We start from the raw sequence: 12,533 nt of genomic DNA, 5'->3' as shown, positions 1-12,533 counted from the left end.
CAATATGATTACTACTAACGGCAGTAGTGTGAGCACGTTGTTGCAGCGTTTTGACAGCTCCCCCCTGCACAGAAATCCTTATCATACCTCACTTAAGCTTTTTTTTAAAGGGTTAAATGAAGTGTGTTAACTTGAATGTCAAGAGGTGTTTATGGTAGCATATTTCCCCCATACCCTCCCCTCCCCTCCCCCCTGTACTCGGATTGCTCCGCAGCACCACGTGTTGATTGCGGACCACTTCTCTTAATTTAGCTCCCAATGTATTGCTTCTCACACTAATCCCCTATTGTTGGTTAAATGCATCACATGGGGAGGAAAACAATGAGTCCAAAAGCAGCCTAATGTGTGTGCTGTCTCTGGGTAATAAAGGGAAAAAGCTAAGACAGCCATGGCTAGCTGCTGCTGCTGCTGTAAAGACACGTTTTGCATGTCCAATGGCCTGGCTGCCTGCAGTTCCTCCCACCAGCCTCCTGCTCCACTGTCACTGCTGAAAGCATGTGAGCAAGGTGTTGGGCAGGTGGAGAGTTAAAGAAGTAGGTGAGGGTTAAGACTAATGATTTTACTTCGGATTAGTCTACTTAGTATGTCTGTAATGAATCATTAACTCATGAATTGAAGGAAATTGGAAATTAAATGGCCCTGAAAAGTGTCCACATTTGTTACTGAGAAGGGTTTTAAAAATGTCAAAATTGGTTGCCAATTATTTGTCTCTCGATTAACTAATTGATTAGCCGACCAACTGTTGCAGTAGTAATGTGAAATACTTGAAACTTTCATCAGCAATGTATACAACCACCAGTAAAACAACAAAGATAATCACTCTACAATAATGTTCATTCAGTTTCATTGTGAAACTTGATCCAATGAATGCTGTGGTTTTCCTGTGACAACTAATGGATTGTCAAAATAGATACTGCTAAAAGTAACTGATCAAACTACATTTTGGATATGTATGGATTCCACTATTACAGTATTAGTCTTTTAACTGATTATTAAAACAAACAAATAAAGGGTTACTTTAATGTTTACACATACAGTTTGTCATAAAAAGTGTATGTACTATGTCATTAGGGTTATCTAGAGTTCAACACAAGCAATTACATTTCTAACAAAGCGTATTTGTTTGTGTTACAAACTGGAATTTGGGGACCGACTTGATGTTTTTCAGCCAGGGAGGATGTAATGGAAGGCACTGTTGCATTGTGGGAAATGTAGTATGTAGTGTATTTTTTTCACTCCTGGGCCCCCCTGCTTCTCTTAACTTTTTTGTTGTTTTACTTTCTTACAAGCCCAGTTGAATATTATGAAAGTTAAATGTTAAAATGTTTGATTAGCCTTCTAATAATTGAATATTTGATATCAGAATTTTTATAAATTTTCTTTCAGAATATAAGCTGAGAAAAATGTAGTTAACTGAAACTAACTAATGATTTCCTTTGAGAAAAAACTAAAACCGAAACTATATAACAAAAGTAAGCAGTGAAAATGTACTAGAATTTAAAAACTGAAACAAAATGATCTGGTGACTAACTAAAAATAAAACATAAAAAGCAACGTCAACTTAGTTTTATAATAATAATATATCTCAATAAAATGAATTATCGAGTGCGCTAGTAAAAGAGTCCTTAACTTGACTCCCAAAACAAAAGGTGTAAACATCGTGGTCATTCTTGCACAGTATTTTATTAGTTAAACGCGTGTGTGACATTTTGTCTTTCCATTGCCAAAACTAAATACAAAAACTAAACCTTCCTGAAAAGCAAAACTAGAAAAAAAACACACTAAAATGTAATTACAAAGTAAAAATCAGCAGCTTGTTGCACTCAGACAGGCGCACAGAGTTTGGGTTGTGAATGTGTGTCAGAGCGCGGGGAGTCCATGGGAGCTAAATCTGACTCTGACGAGAGCACAGGCATCGTTTTACAAAAGTGTTACTGTGCAGCACAGAGGGCGGACGCCTGCATGCAGCCTCAGAACAAGCACACACCCATTCACGTGAATCCTCTGGCCTGCAGCGCTTATCAATCCTACCATCCTCCTGCTCAGCGATAGGGACTGTCAGGCTGCAGAGGGCCACTCCCAGCATGCAGCTGCCCGTGGAGGCGCAGCCACATACAGCCTCTGGCTGCACTCAAAACACCCTCAACTAGTTCAGTGGCTTGGGGTTAGCATCTGTACTGACAGAGATTCCCAAATGCTGCTCGGCAGACAGAGCATGAAAGAACAGCAGCAGAAGACTTCGTAACTCCAGTTGTGCAACCTTTTCAGCCTAGGGGTTGTTAAATACTAGTTTGTGAAGAAAAGGGGATTTAAAACACCTTTTTGTTGTGTCAAGTATGTCACTTATATTTATTGGTTCTGCAGATCAACAAAACGCTCTGAAAGTGGTCCGTCCCAGCAAGCCCAGAACGAGAAAATCCAGCAAGGTAAACGCTCTCTGCTTCATCTTTCAAATGTCTTTCAAATGTGTTTCAAATGTCCCCAATGTGGGGAGATTACATGTCTGAATCTTGATTACAAATCCTAAAGCCACACTGTAAAATAAACACACACTCCCACTTTGTGTTGTTGTTTAAAAGGATATTTCACCTCCAAAATGATCATCAGTGTATAAATCACTCGTCCTGTGACCTTGAATTCTTGAAGAAAATGTGTATTTATCTCATTTCCTCTACAGTTAACAAAAAAAAAGAAAACAATTAATTAATTACAGTAAATATTGACTGAGTTTTAAGAATAGAAAAACGACATAAAAATATATTTACAGGCGTGAGTAATTGCTATACACATTGAAAGTAAGTATTCCTAATGTCTCTGCGTTTAAATAGACGTTGAAACAAAATGAATATCCCTTTTTAAGTTATGGATACTGTTACGGTGTGTGCAGGAAGCAGGACCCAAATGCAGATTTAAGTGTCAAAAATATCTCCTTTATTTCAAGGCTATACTAGAAACAAAGACAGAACAGAACACTCACCGAAGACCAAGTCAAAACACAAGACGAACCGACAAAGACAGACAGAAAAACCAGAACTTAAATACACACAAGACTAATTATACAAACAAGACACAGGTGAGGAGGGAGGAGAAAACACAGGGACACCAGGTGCACACAATCGGGTAATAAGAAACACCAGGGAAACTAACGACAGGGAACCACAGACAGATCTAAAGACAAAACAAAACGCAGACCGAAAATCAAAGACAGATCTAGACAAGACACAACGCAGACAGAAAACCAAAAACAGATCTAGACAAGACAAAGCACAACACAGACAGAAACAGGCAAGACAGGAGGTGAAGACCTTTCAAAATAAAACATGAAACAAGACAGAAAAAGACGAGACCAAATACAACAGAGTTAGATCTTGACAGTACCCCCCCTCAAGGGACGGATCCCAGATGTCCCAAAAAAAATCCAGCAAGGTGTATGGAGGGACACAAAACTAAGGCCAACAGGGTGGGTAGAGGGGGTCTGGAGGACGGGCTTGGGCTGACAGCGGAGGACCCGGAAGGGGTCTCGGGCAGACGGCCCAGGGGCAAGGCAGAGATCAAGGATGGGGTCTCGGGCGAACGGCCCAGGGGCAAGGCAGAGTTCAAGGAAGGGGAACTCGGGCGGACGGCCCGGGGGCAAGGCAGAGTTCAGGGTGGGGCGAAGGCCAAACAGCTCCGGAGGCCGGGCAGGACCCGGTGTCGGCCGAACGGGAACCGGAGCCGGTGGGACAGGCTTCGGCAGGATCCCCCACGGAAGAGGACCAGGAGTTGGCAGTACCCCTGGCAGGACAGGAGATGGCGGGGCCTCCAACTGGACTGGACATAGAGCTGGCAGGGCCCCCAGCGGAACCTCCAAAGGCACGGGACATAGAGTTGGCAGGACCCCCGATAGAAGAGTAGTCGGCGGGACCTCCAACGGAACAGGACAAGGGATTGGCAGGACCCCCGGCAGAAGAGTAGTTGGCAGGGCCTCCAACGGCACAGGACTTAGGGTTGGCAGGATCCCCGGCAGAAGAGTAGTCGGCGGGGCCTCCAACGGGACAAGACACATGGTTGGCAGGAGAGTAGTCGGCGGGGCCTCCAACGGCACAGGACTTAGGGTTGGCAGGACCCCCGGCAGAAGAGTAGTTGGCGGGGCCTCCAACGGCACAGGACATAGGGTTGGCAGGAGAGTAGTCGGCGGGACCCCCAACGGGACAGGACATAGGGTTGGCAGGACCCCCGGCAGGAGAGTAGTCGGCGGGACCCCTAATGGGACAGGACAAAGGGTTGGCAGGACCCCCAGCGGAACCTCCAACGGTACAGGACATAAGGTTGGCAGGACCCCCGGCAGAAGAGCAGTCTGCGGGACCTCCAACGGCACATGAGTAGGGACTTGAGTGGGAACTCGAGAGAGAGGGAACTCGAGAGGAAACTTGAGAGTTGACTTGAAAGGAATCTCGAGAGGGAACTTGAACGGAGACTCCAGAGGTGACTTGAGAGGGGACCCGATAGGGGACTCGAGAGAGGGCTTAAGAGGGCTTGAGAGGGGACTCGAGAGACGGAACTCGAGAGACGGAACTCGAGAGGAGACTCAAGAGGGGACTAGAGAGGGAACTCGAGAGGTGACTTGAGAGGGAACTCGAGAGGAGACTCGAGAGGAGACTCGAGATGGAACTCGAGAGGTGACTTGAGAAGTGTCTTGAGAGGGAACTTGAGAGGTGACTTGAGAGGGGACTCGATAGGAGACTCGAGAGGGGACTTGAGAGGAGACTCGAGAGGGGATTTGAGAGGAAACTTGAGAGGGGACTCGGGTAGGAACTTGAGAGGGGACTCGGGTAGGAACTTTAGAGGGGACTTGAGAGGGAACTTGTGTCGGTCGGTACGCCGACAGGACACGGGGAGCTGGCGTTGGCTGGAGAGCCAACAAGAGACGAGGTGCTGGAGTCGGCCGGTACGCCGACAGGACTCGGGGAGCTGGTGTTGGCTGGAGAGCCAACAGGAGACGAGGTGTTGGAGTCGGCCGGTACGCCGACAGGACACGGGGAGCTGGCGTCGGCCGGAGAGCCAGCAGGAGACGAGGTGCTGGAGTCGGCCGGTATGCCGACAGGACTCGGGGATCTGGCGTCGGCCGATGAGTCAACAGGTGACGAGGAGCCGGAGTCGGGACCATGACTGCTGGGGCCGGTACTTGAGCCGGAACCATGGCTGTAAGATCCAGTTCTGGAGCCGGAAACATGGCTGTAAGGTCCGGAGCTGAAGCCTGGATCATGGCTGTGTGGGCCGGCTTTGGAGCCGGAATTGAAGCCGGAACCATGGCTGCTGGGGCCGGAACCATAGCTGCTGGGGCCAGAACTGGGGCTGGAACCATGGCTACTGGGGCCAAAACAGGGGCCGGAACCATGGCTGCTGGGGCCGGAACCATGGCTACTGGGGCCAAAACAGGGGCCGGAACCATGGCTGCTGGGGCCGGAACCATGGCTGCTGGGGCCAGAACAGGGGCCGGAACCATAGCTGCTGGGACCGGAACCATGGCTGCTGGAGCCAGAACTGGGGCTGGAACCATGGCAGCTGGGGCTAGAACCATGGCTGCTGGGGACAGAATTGGGGCCGGAACCATAGCTGCTGGGACCAGAACTGGGGCTGGAACCATGGCTGCTGGGGCTGGAACCATGGCACTTTGGGCTCGTGCTGCTAACCTGGCCTTGCGACTCCTTCTTTTAGGAGCCGTTTGGAGGCTCCGTGGACCTCCAAAAGCCAGACAAGTACCAGCGAATGGCTCCTGGACTGTAGCAAACACTGGGTGAGAAGCAGGGGCTGACGCCAGACGGACCATACCGATGCGTGTGGTAACAAAAAGGGAATTGGGAGACCTGGGTCTATCAGGATCGGGAAAACAAACCGTGAGGTAATCCAAAAGCCAGGCAGGTAAGAATTTAACCAAATCTTGATTCTTCATTGTAAGGTTGAATGCTTCTTCCAGAGCAGCATCTCGCTGTTGAACCCTGACCGCTCCTATCCATCGATGAGCGCAGTCAGACAAAGAAAAGGTATAATCCAATAGTTCCTGCTCAAACGGATATGCTGGGCCCATATCTCAGGTCGGTTCGTAATGTTACGGTGTGTGCAGGAAGCAGGACCCAAATGCAGATTTAAGTGTAAAAAATATCTCCTTTATTTCAAGGCTATACTAGAAACAAAGACAGAACAGAACACTCACCGAAGACCAGGTCATAACACAAGACGAACCGACAAAGACAGACAGAAAAACCAGAACTTAAATACACACAAGACTAATTATACAAACAAGACACAGGTGAGGAGGGAGGAGAAAACACAGGGACACCAGGTGCACACAATCGGGTAATAAGAAACACCAGGGAAACTAACGACAGGGAACCACAGACAGATTTAAACAAGACACAACGCAGACAGAAAACCAAAGACAGATCTAGACAAGACAGAAACAGGCAAGACAGGAGGTGAAGACCTTTCAAAATAAAACATGAAACAAAAGACAGAAAAAGACGAGACAAAATACAACACAGACAGATCTTGACAGATACACATGCAAATAAACAATCCTGTGTGTTAGGGTTTCATGTTGCAGCTCTTTGTTTTCTGCCAGCCGCTGACATGAAGGATGTGAAACACTAGCTGGTATAAAGTTGGCTGTTTTGTTGCTTTTACAACCAGTTTTTCCACTGCAGGGGAATTAAATGAATGGGTTGAGGAAAACAAGTATTGGTGTTATGTCAGGATTTAAATGAACACAGGTTATGGTGAATTTAAAACGGGGACATCAGCTTTGTGTCTCTTTTTTAATTTGACAGATCAAATACTTGTTACTTTTTTAAAATATATTTGTAATATCACTTAATTGATTTGGCTACAACAGGACCCACTCATTCTGCAAATTTGCACTGATGCATCTTTTTTGTGGTTGTTGACATTTTCAAAGTTGACCAAATGTCAAAGATGACAGCTTTATTTAGGCCTCACTTTACTCACATACTTTTAGGACCAACCTGTTTGTTTAAAATCAATATTGCATTTTAAAGTCAAAAGCCATGACGTGTGTCAGTTAAACATTAACAAGATTCAGTCAGATTGGATTAAAAAAATAAATAAAAATAGCACATTTTGTATACCAAGTCCAAAAAGTTTAACCTTTTCTAAATGAAGTATTGCAGTAAATACGACATTTAGAAATTATTTTGTTACAGAAGCACAGGTCACCAAGGCATTGTGTACAGTCAAGAAAAACTTAAATAGTAAATAAATATATACCTATCAACGGCAGGAAGAGATATAGCTATTTATAGAATACACACTATAACATTTAAAGAAACAAGTTTAAAATATACCAAAATACACCAAACGAAAGGTAAAAATAGAACATGTTTTCAAAGTATTTTAGTTTAGTTTCTATTGTAATTTAAATGCAACTGCCGTATATTTTGTATCATATTGGCAGATTGTTGCCAAAACGCAGCCCTACTTGTGGTGCAGTTTCACTGTAACCCTCGTCACTCTAACCTTGATCCCATATCAGGCTGTCCAAATGTACCACATTCACTTTTTATCGTAGTTGTTTGCTGTTTCTCGACAGACGGAGCACTGACCTCCTTTTCCCCACGATGGTTTCTACTAGAAACACATTCAGGCTCCACCTCACGCGCACACACAGCGTTAAAAAACATCAAAATCGATAAATGTGACGGGGTTCAAAATTAATGAATTGTTGTTAATGTGTTTTTTCTTTCTTTTCCTTAACAGTCGGGTGACTTCAGCGACATCACAAACTGGCCCACTCCTGGTGAACTGGCCAAAGAGGTGAGGCGAGTGTGTGTTGTTGGTGCGTGTGTGTCTGACGTTAGTTTAATCAAATATATTAAAGGCAACCACTCGTGCTTGTTTTCCGCTGGTTGCAGCTTATCTGATTTCTGCTCACTAGATGGAGCACTGCAACCATAAGTCTTTGTTTAGGATTCGGTACAACAGGTTGTTTTTTTAAGTTTCTAAAAAGGCCACATTTTGGAAGTTACGTGCTTGATATCACATAAAGCTAAAAAATGCCTTTCAAGTATCTTGTTGGAACATAGTTTTTCTATAATGTTGTAAGAAAAACTTGTTGTGTAGCCTTTTGCTCAATCAGTGGGTAAAGTAGAATAATAAAACAGTGGAGTCTTCAGAAATCTACACCAATTCACTGAATTCTTTTTTTTTTATAAAGAAAATGTGATATCAAATTATCCAAAGTCTTAGATCAGGATATTGATATAAGTACTTATTGCCTAGCCCGACATGATGTCTCCAAATATGATCTTCCAGCAACAACAAAATGTGCTCAACAACGGGAAGAAGCCTCCCGTCACACGCAAGGGGGAGAAGGAGACGAAGTCGGAGAGCAGCCATGACGGTGGGGAGAGTAAAGAGAACCAGGAGGCTCAGCCCGACGCGCTCGCTGAGCTGCCCAAAGACGCAGAGTCCAAAGTGGGACCCGACGCCAAGAGCAGCAGCCTGAAGAAGAGAGGAGGGGAAGGTGAGCAGAGTTTTCTATCTGACCTTGATCAACGGCATCTTTTTTTAATGAATAAAGATGATTTTGGTAGCTTCAAATCAAAGTTTGGTTAACGCACATTTCATCTCTGACCTGTGAAATCATTCATCTCCAGAATTTCAACTTTTAGATGAATAAAAGAGTCTTAAAGTGTTAAGGTTTTAAATGTTGCCTTACATTTCACAAGGGCTGCATCTAAAGATAGTTTTAGGTATTAAATAACGGTTTGATCTTTAAAATATTAATAAAAAGTGAACAAATGTCCACTCTAGTTCTACAAAGTCTAGGTTTAGGACTTACAATGTCCTGATTTTAAGAGTAAAAAATAATAAATATTTTGTAGTTATTTATTTAAAAAGAAAAAAACCGACCTTTCCATATTTTAAATGCTAAAATATTAATTTCCTGCCGTTTTTGTTTTAAAAATACATTAACAATTGATCAATTATCAAAATAGTTGTCTTTTATATCCCTGTTGAGCCAGTTTTTGACCAATAGACTAATAGTTGCAGCTCTAGAGTCAAATACAACTTTATGAGGAGATGAATGTTTTCCCTGGACAGAGATGACCTGCACTGATTGCTGCGCAGAGGGAGCATGTTGAAACTGTTTTGATCGAATTGGTGGGTGCATGGTTTCTGCTGATTATCTCACTTTCGCATCTGATTCGCTTCCAACTTTTGTAATAGACATTTAAACAAAATAACAGGTAACGATCTTTGTTGAGGCGAATAAACGACACACCATATATGAGCTCCACAGTATCTTTATCCACACAGGAAGTGAAGAGTTCACCCACAGTAGATTCCCACAGGATTTTAAATTCTTAAAACTGTGTTTGTGTGTCAAACCACTTACCCTCAATTTGAGCAAATCCACCCAAAACATTTCCAAATTAAATATCTTGTTTAATACTGAAGACAAAGTGTATACATTTTTGGTTGTGATTAGTTAGTTGTCATTTAATTTACTCCTTGGATTTGTTTTGTACAGATATTTGTATAGAGTTTTCTTGTTGGCAGTTTTTGTTAACTTTGGACAGAGCACCAGGCTACCGGTTTCCCTCTGTTTCCAGTCATTATGCTAAGCTAACCACAGAGAGGCTGAAAATGGTAAATAATGATTTTTTTCAGTCACTTAAAGGGTTTTGGGTTCAATGTCGAGGTGAAAGGAAGCTGCTAGTGGTGAGGTGGGCTGAAGATCGGAAGGTTGTGAGTTCAAATCCCGCCTGGAACACCACCACTAGTGTGCCCTTGATTAAGGCACTTAGCCCTTAGTTACTCTAGGGAGAATGTCCCTGTAATTGGTCATTGTAAGTCGCTTGGATAAAAGCGTCAGCTAAATGAAATGAAATGTAATAGTCAGGACATTTAGTAACCAGCGTATCTTTATTGTAGAGATACAGATTGATGATTTCATTTGTTCCAAACCGGGTTTACAGTGTCATTTCTTTGGAACAAATAGTGGACATTTTCATCCTAGTTTCACAAAGTCCAGGTTTATGTCTTTAATTGTGTTGTTTTTTAAGTGTAATACCTAAATATATTCACTTTAATATGATATTAAACAGAGAAAAGAAGGCGTTTCCATATTTAAGAGGCTGAATACAGCTAACATTTCCTTCTAAAAGTCGTTCAAAGGGTTTCGAGTTGTATGTCAAGGTGAATGTTTTGAGGCTGCTACAGATAGAAAGTGTTATTTTAGAGACACTTCCAGCGTTGTTTATTTGGAAACAAAGCTCTTCACGCTCTCTGTTTCCGGTGTGCAATCATCGCCAGGTAACAAACGTAAGTGGGTGTCTCTGCCGCTGGAGGACGCGTCCCGGGACGACGGCGAGAAGACGTCCAGCGGCGACACGGAGACCGACTCCGCCGACCCCACATCGCCCAATCGCACACTCCATAATAACAAGGCGCATGATAGCAGCAGGAGTAAGTGACAATGCAAGCTCCGCAGTTTTCTGTCCCCGCCTTCTCTCTCTCTCTGTTTGCTCCACTTTGTGTTTGCTCACCTTCTCTCCCCCACTATCTGTTTTTCTGCACGCTTTTAGTTGATACTAATGCTAAGCAGGGTGAAAGTATGGAATAATTATTAAGCTGTGGGCAAAGTGAATGTTCTTCTAACCAAATAAAAATCTTTAATATGTTTTTCTATCTATGAATTGATCAATTCATCAATGAAATGTTTGTTTAGCACATTATTACAGTTCAATGAGCTTCACAGGTGACCGACGAGCCGAAAATGAGACAGACAAAAACTACGCGCAATTTTCGACCAATGCCCGTGAGAAATTACAATTGATAATTAAAATCTAAAATAAAACTAATGGCAATCAAACAGTTTCAAGTAAAATCTTGATAAATATAATAATCAAACATTTTATATATATATATTTTTTTACTATTTAATCAAAATACTTAATAAAATGTTACAATAAAGTAATTTGTAAATAAAAATGAAAAAAGCAAAGCATACATTTTTAAAACTTAATAAAATAAAATCACTGAATAACGTAAGTTAAAATATATTTTTTACTATTTTGTTTAATTTTTGTTGCAGAGACAAGTTTCAAAGCCTGTTTGACCTCAGCTTACATTACACATACGAGTTTGTCACTATTATGGCAGGAAAAGAGAAGAGGGTCATATAATGTACGATATCATATGATTTCTGTAAGTAAGATAATATTTTACACTATCTTTACCTCGTGCCTGAGATCTTAGCTAATTGAGTCGGTGCAAAGGAACATTTCTGATGGTCACAGAAGTTCTAAATAAACTCTTATTTTACCATTGTTTGGTATTAAAAACTAAATTAAATGTCCTCTTTATATAAAATACAAATCCACATAAGAAATACAAGCCAAGTAAAACCTGAATAAGACATTAGATAATTCCCCCTGTGATCACCAGTACTGTAACTGCATTCAGAATTAAGTTTATTAATTGATAAGTCAATCCAGCGGAGAATAACCAACAAGAACTTGTAATGATTTAAATATTTACTCTTTTTTCAAATATAAGGATTATATCTTGCATTATATTTGTATAAATGTATTGCCCCTTTTTGTTTTGAAGGTCTGTATAAAGACCTGAACTTGAAAACATCTGTGAGATTTGACACAAAGCTTTTATTTTATGATTGATTTTTCAGGTTGGAGAAGAGAGCCGCGGGACTTTGCGGACGATGCTTCCAGCGTGCGGAGCGACAGCGGCAGCGTCCGTGGAGGAGTACGAGCCCGAGGGAAAGGTCGTGGGCGCGGGAGAGGACGTGGAAGTGGAAGAGGTACGACTTTTTATACCAGATAAATCCATTCACACAGAAAACATAAGAGAAAAATCTTAAAGGTCGCCTATTATGCAAAATCTACTTTTTCATGTCTCTTCTATTTTTTCGTGTCCCCTCTGTGTAAAGAGATTCTGAAAGTTTCAGGAAAAAAAGATTCTCTCTCTTTTTGTCCTGATCCATTTAAAAACCTGTCTGAAAATGAGCTGATCAGATTTTGGCCACTTTATGATGTCATAACGATTTTTTGGCTTGTGTAACCATTAGCCAATCACCAACCAAGGTAACCCCCCCCCCCCCTTATCACCTGAATCTCCTCCTAGAGCACCATTGTGTTCTTTGTAACCAAATCTCTTTCAGAGGGGCGTGGGGAGTGGCTCCTTACTTTCATCTAAAGTAACAGACAGAGAGTCAGCACTTTTGAAACAGGTCTGAAACAGAGGGGATTATGGGATGTTGCAATGATCTGTTTGGTATTTGGAGCCAAACACTTCAGAGACATGTTTTGTATATATCTGAGACCTATAATATATTGATGAAAAACAGTATAATAGGGAACTTTTAATGCAAGTTTTGCATTTTGGTTTAATTTCCAAAACATACTTTTGTCCTTTTGCCTTATCACTAAACGCTCCCAAAAATATATGCTAGTGTCTTTGCCAATAGTTTCCCTTCACGTTCTTTACCAGGAAACAACATTTCAGTTATAGTT

General features: G+C 42.5%; 1 protein-coding gene across 5 annotated transcripts in view; it reads left to right on the top strand.

The window, feature by feature from the left end:
* The window catches only part of larp1b (La ribonucleoprotein 1B), a 39,783-nt gene that overhangs the window by 762 nt on the left and 26,488 nt on the right, over window positions 1-12,533 (top strand). For 2 of the 5 annotated variants that reach the window (XM_034235295.1, XM_034235294.1), the window contains exons 2-6: window positions 2,365-2,426; window positions 7,753-7,809; window positions 8,275-8,518; window positions 10,315-10,467; window positions 11,690-11,821. In XM_034235295.1, coding sequence (XP_034091186.1) covers window positions 2,365-2,426; window positions 7,753-7,809; window positions 8,275-8,518; window positions 10,315-10,467; window positions 11,690-11,821 — 648 coding nt within the window. The remainder of the gene's footprint in view (window positions 1-2,364; window positions 2,427-7,752; window positions 7,810-8,274; window positions 8,519-10,314; window positions 10,468-11,689; window positions 11,822-12,533) is intronic. The other 3 variants (XM_034235296.1, XM_034235298.1, XM_034235297.1) reach the window with 3 other exon arrangements.

Source organism: Gymnodraco acuticeps, unplaced genomic scaffold, assembly GCF_902827175.1.
Source record: "Gymnodraco acuticeps unplaced genomic scaffold, fGymAcu1.1, whole genome shotgun sequence".
Taxonomy (NCBI): domain Eukaryota; kingdom Metazoa; phylum Chordata; class Actinopteri; order Perciformes; family Bathydraconidae; genus Gymnodraco; species Gymnodraco acuticeps.
Note: the sequence above shows the minus strand (reverse complement) of the source record. Positions and strands in the feature narration are given on the sequence as shown.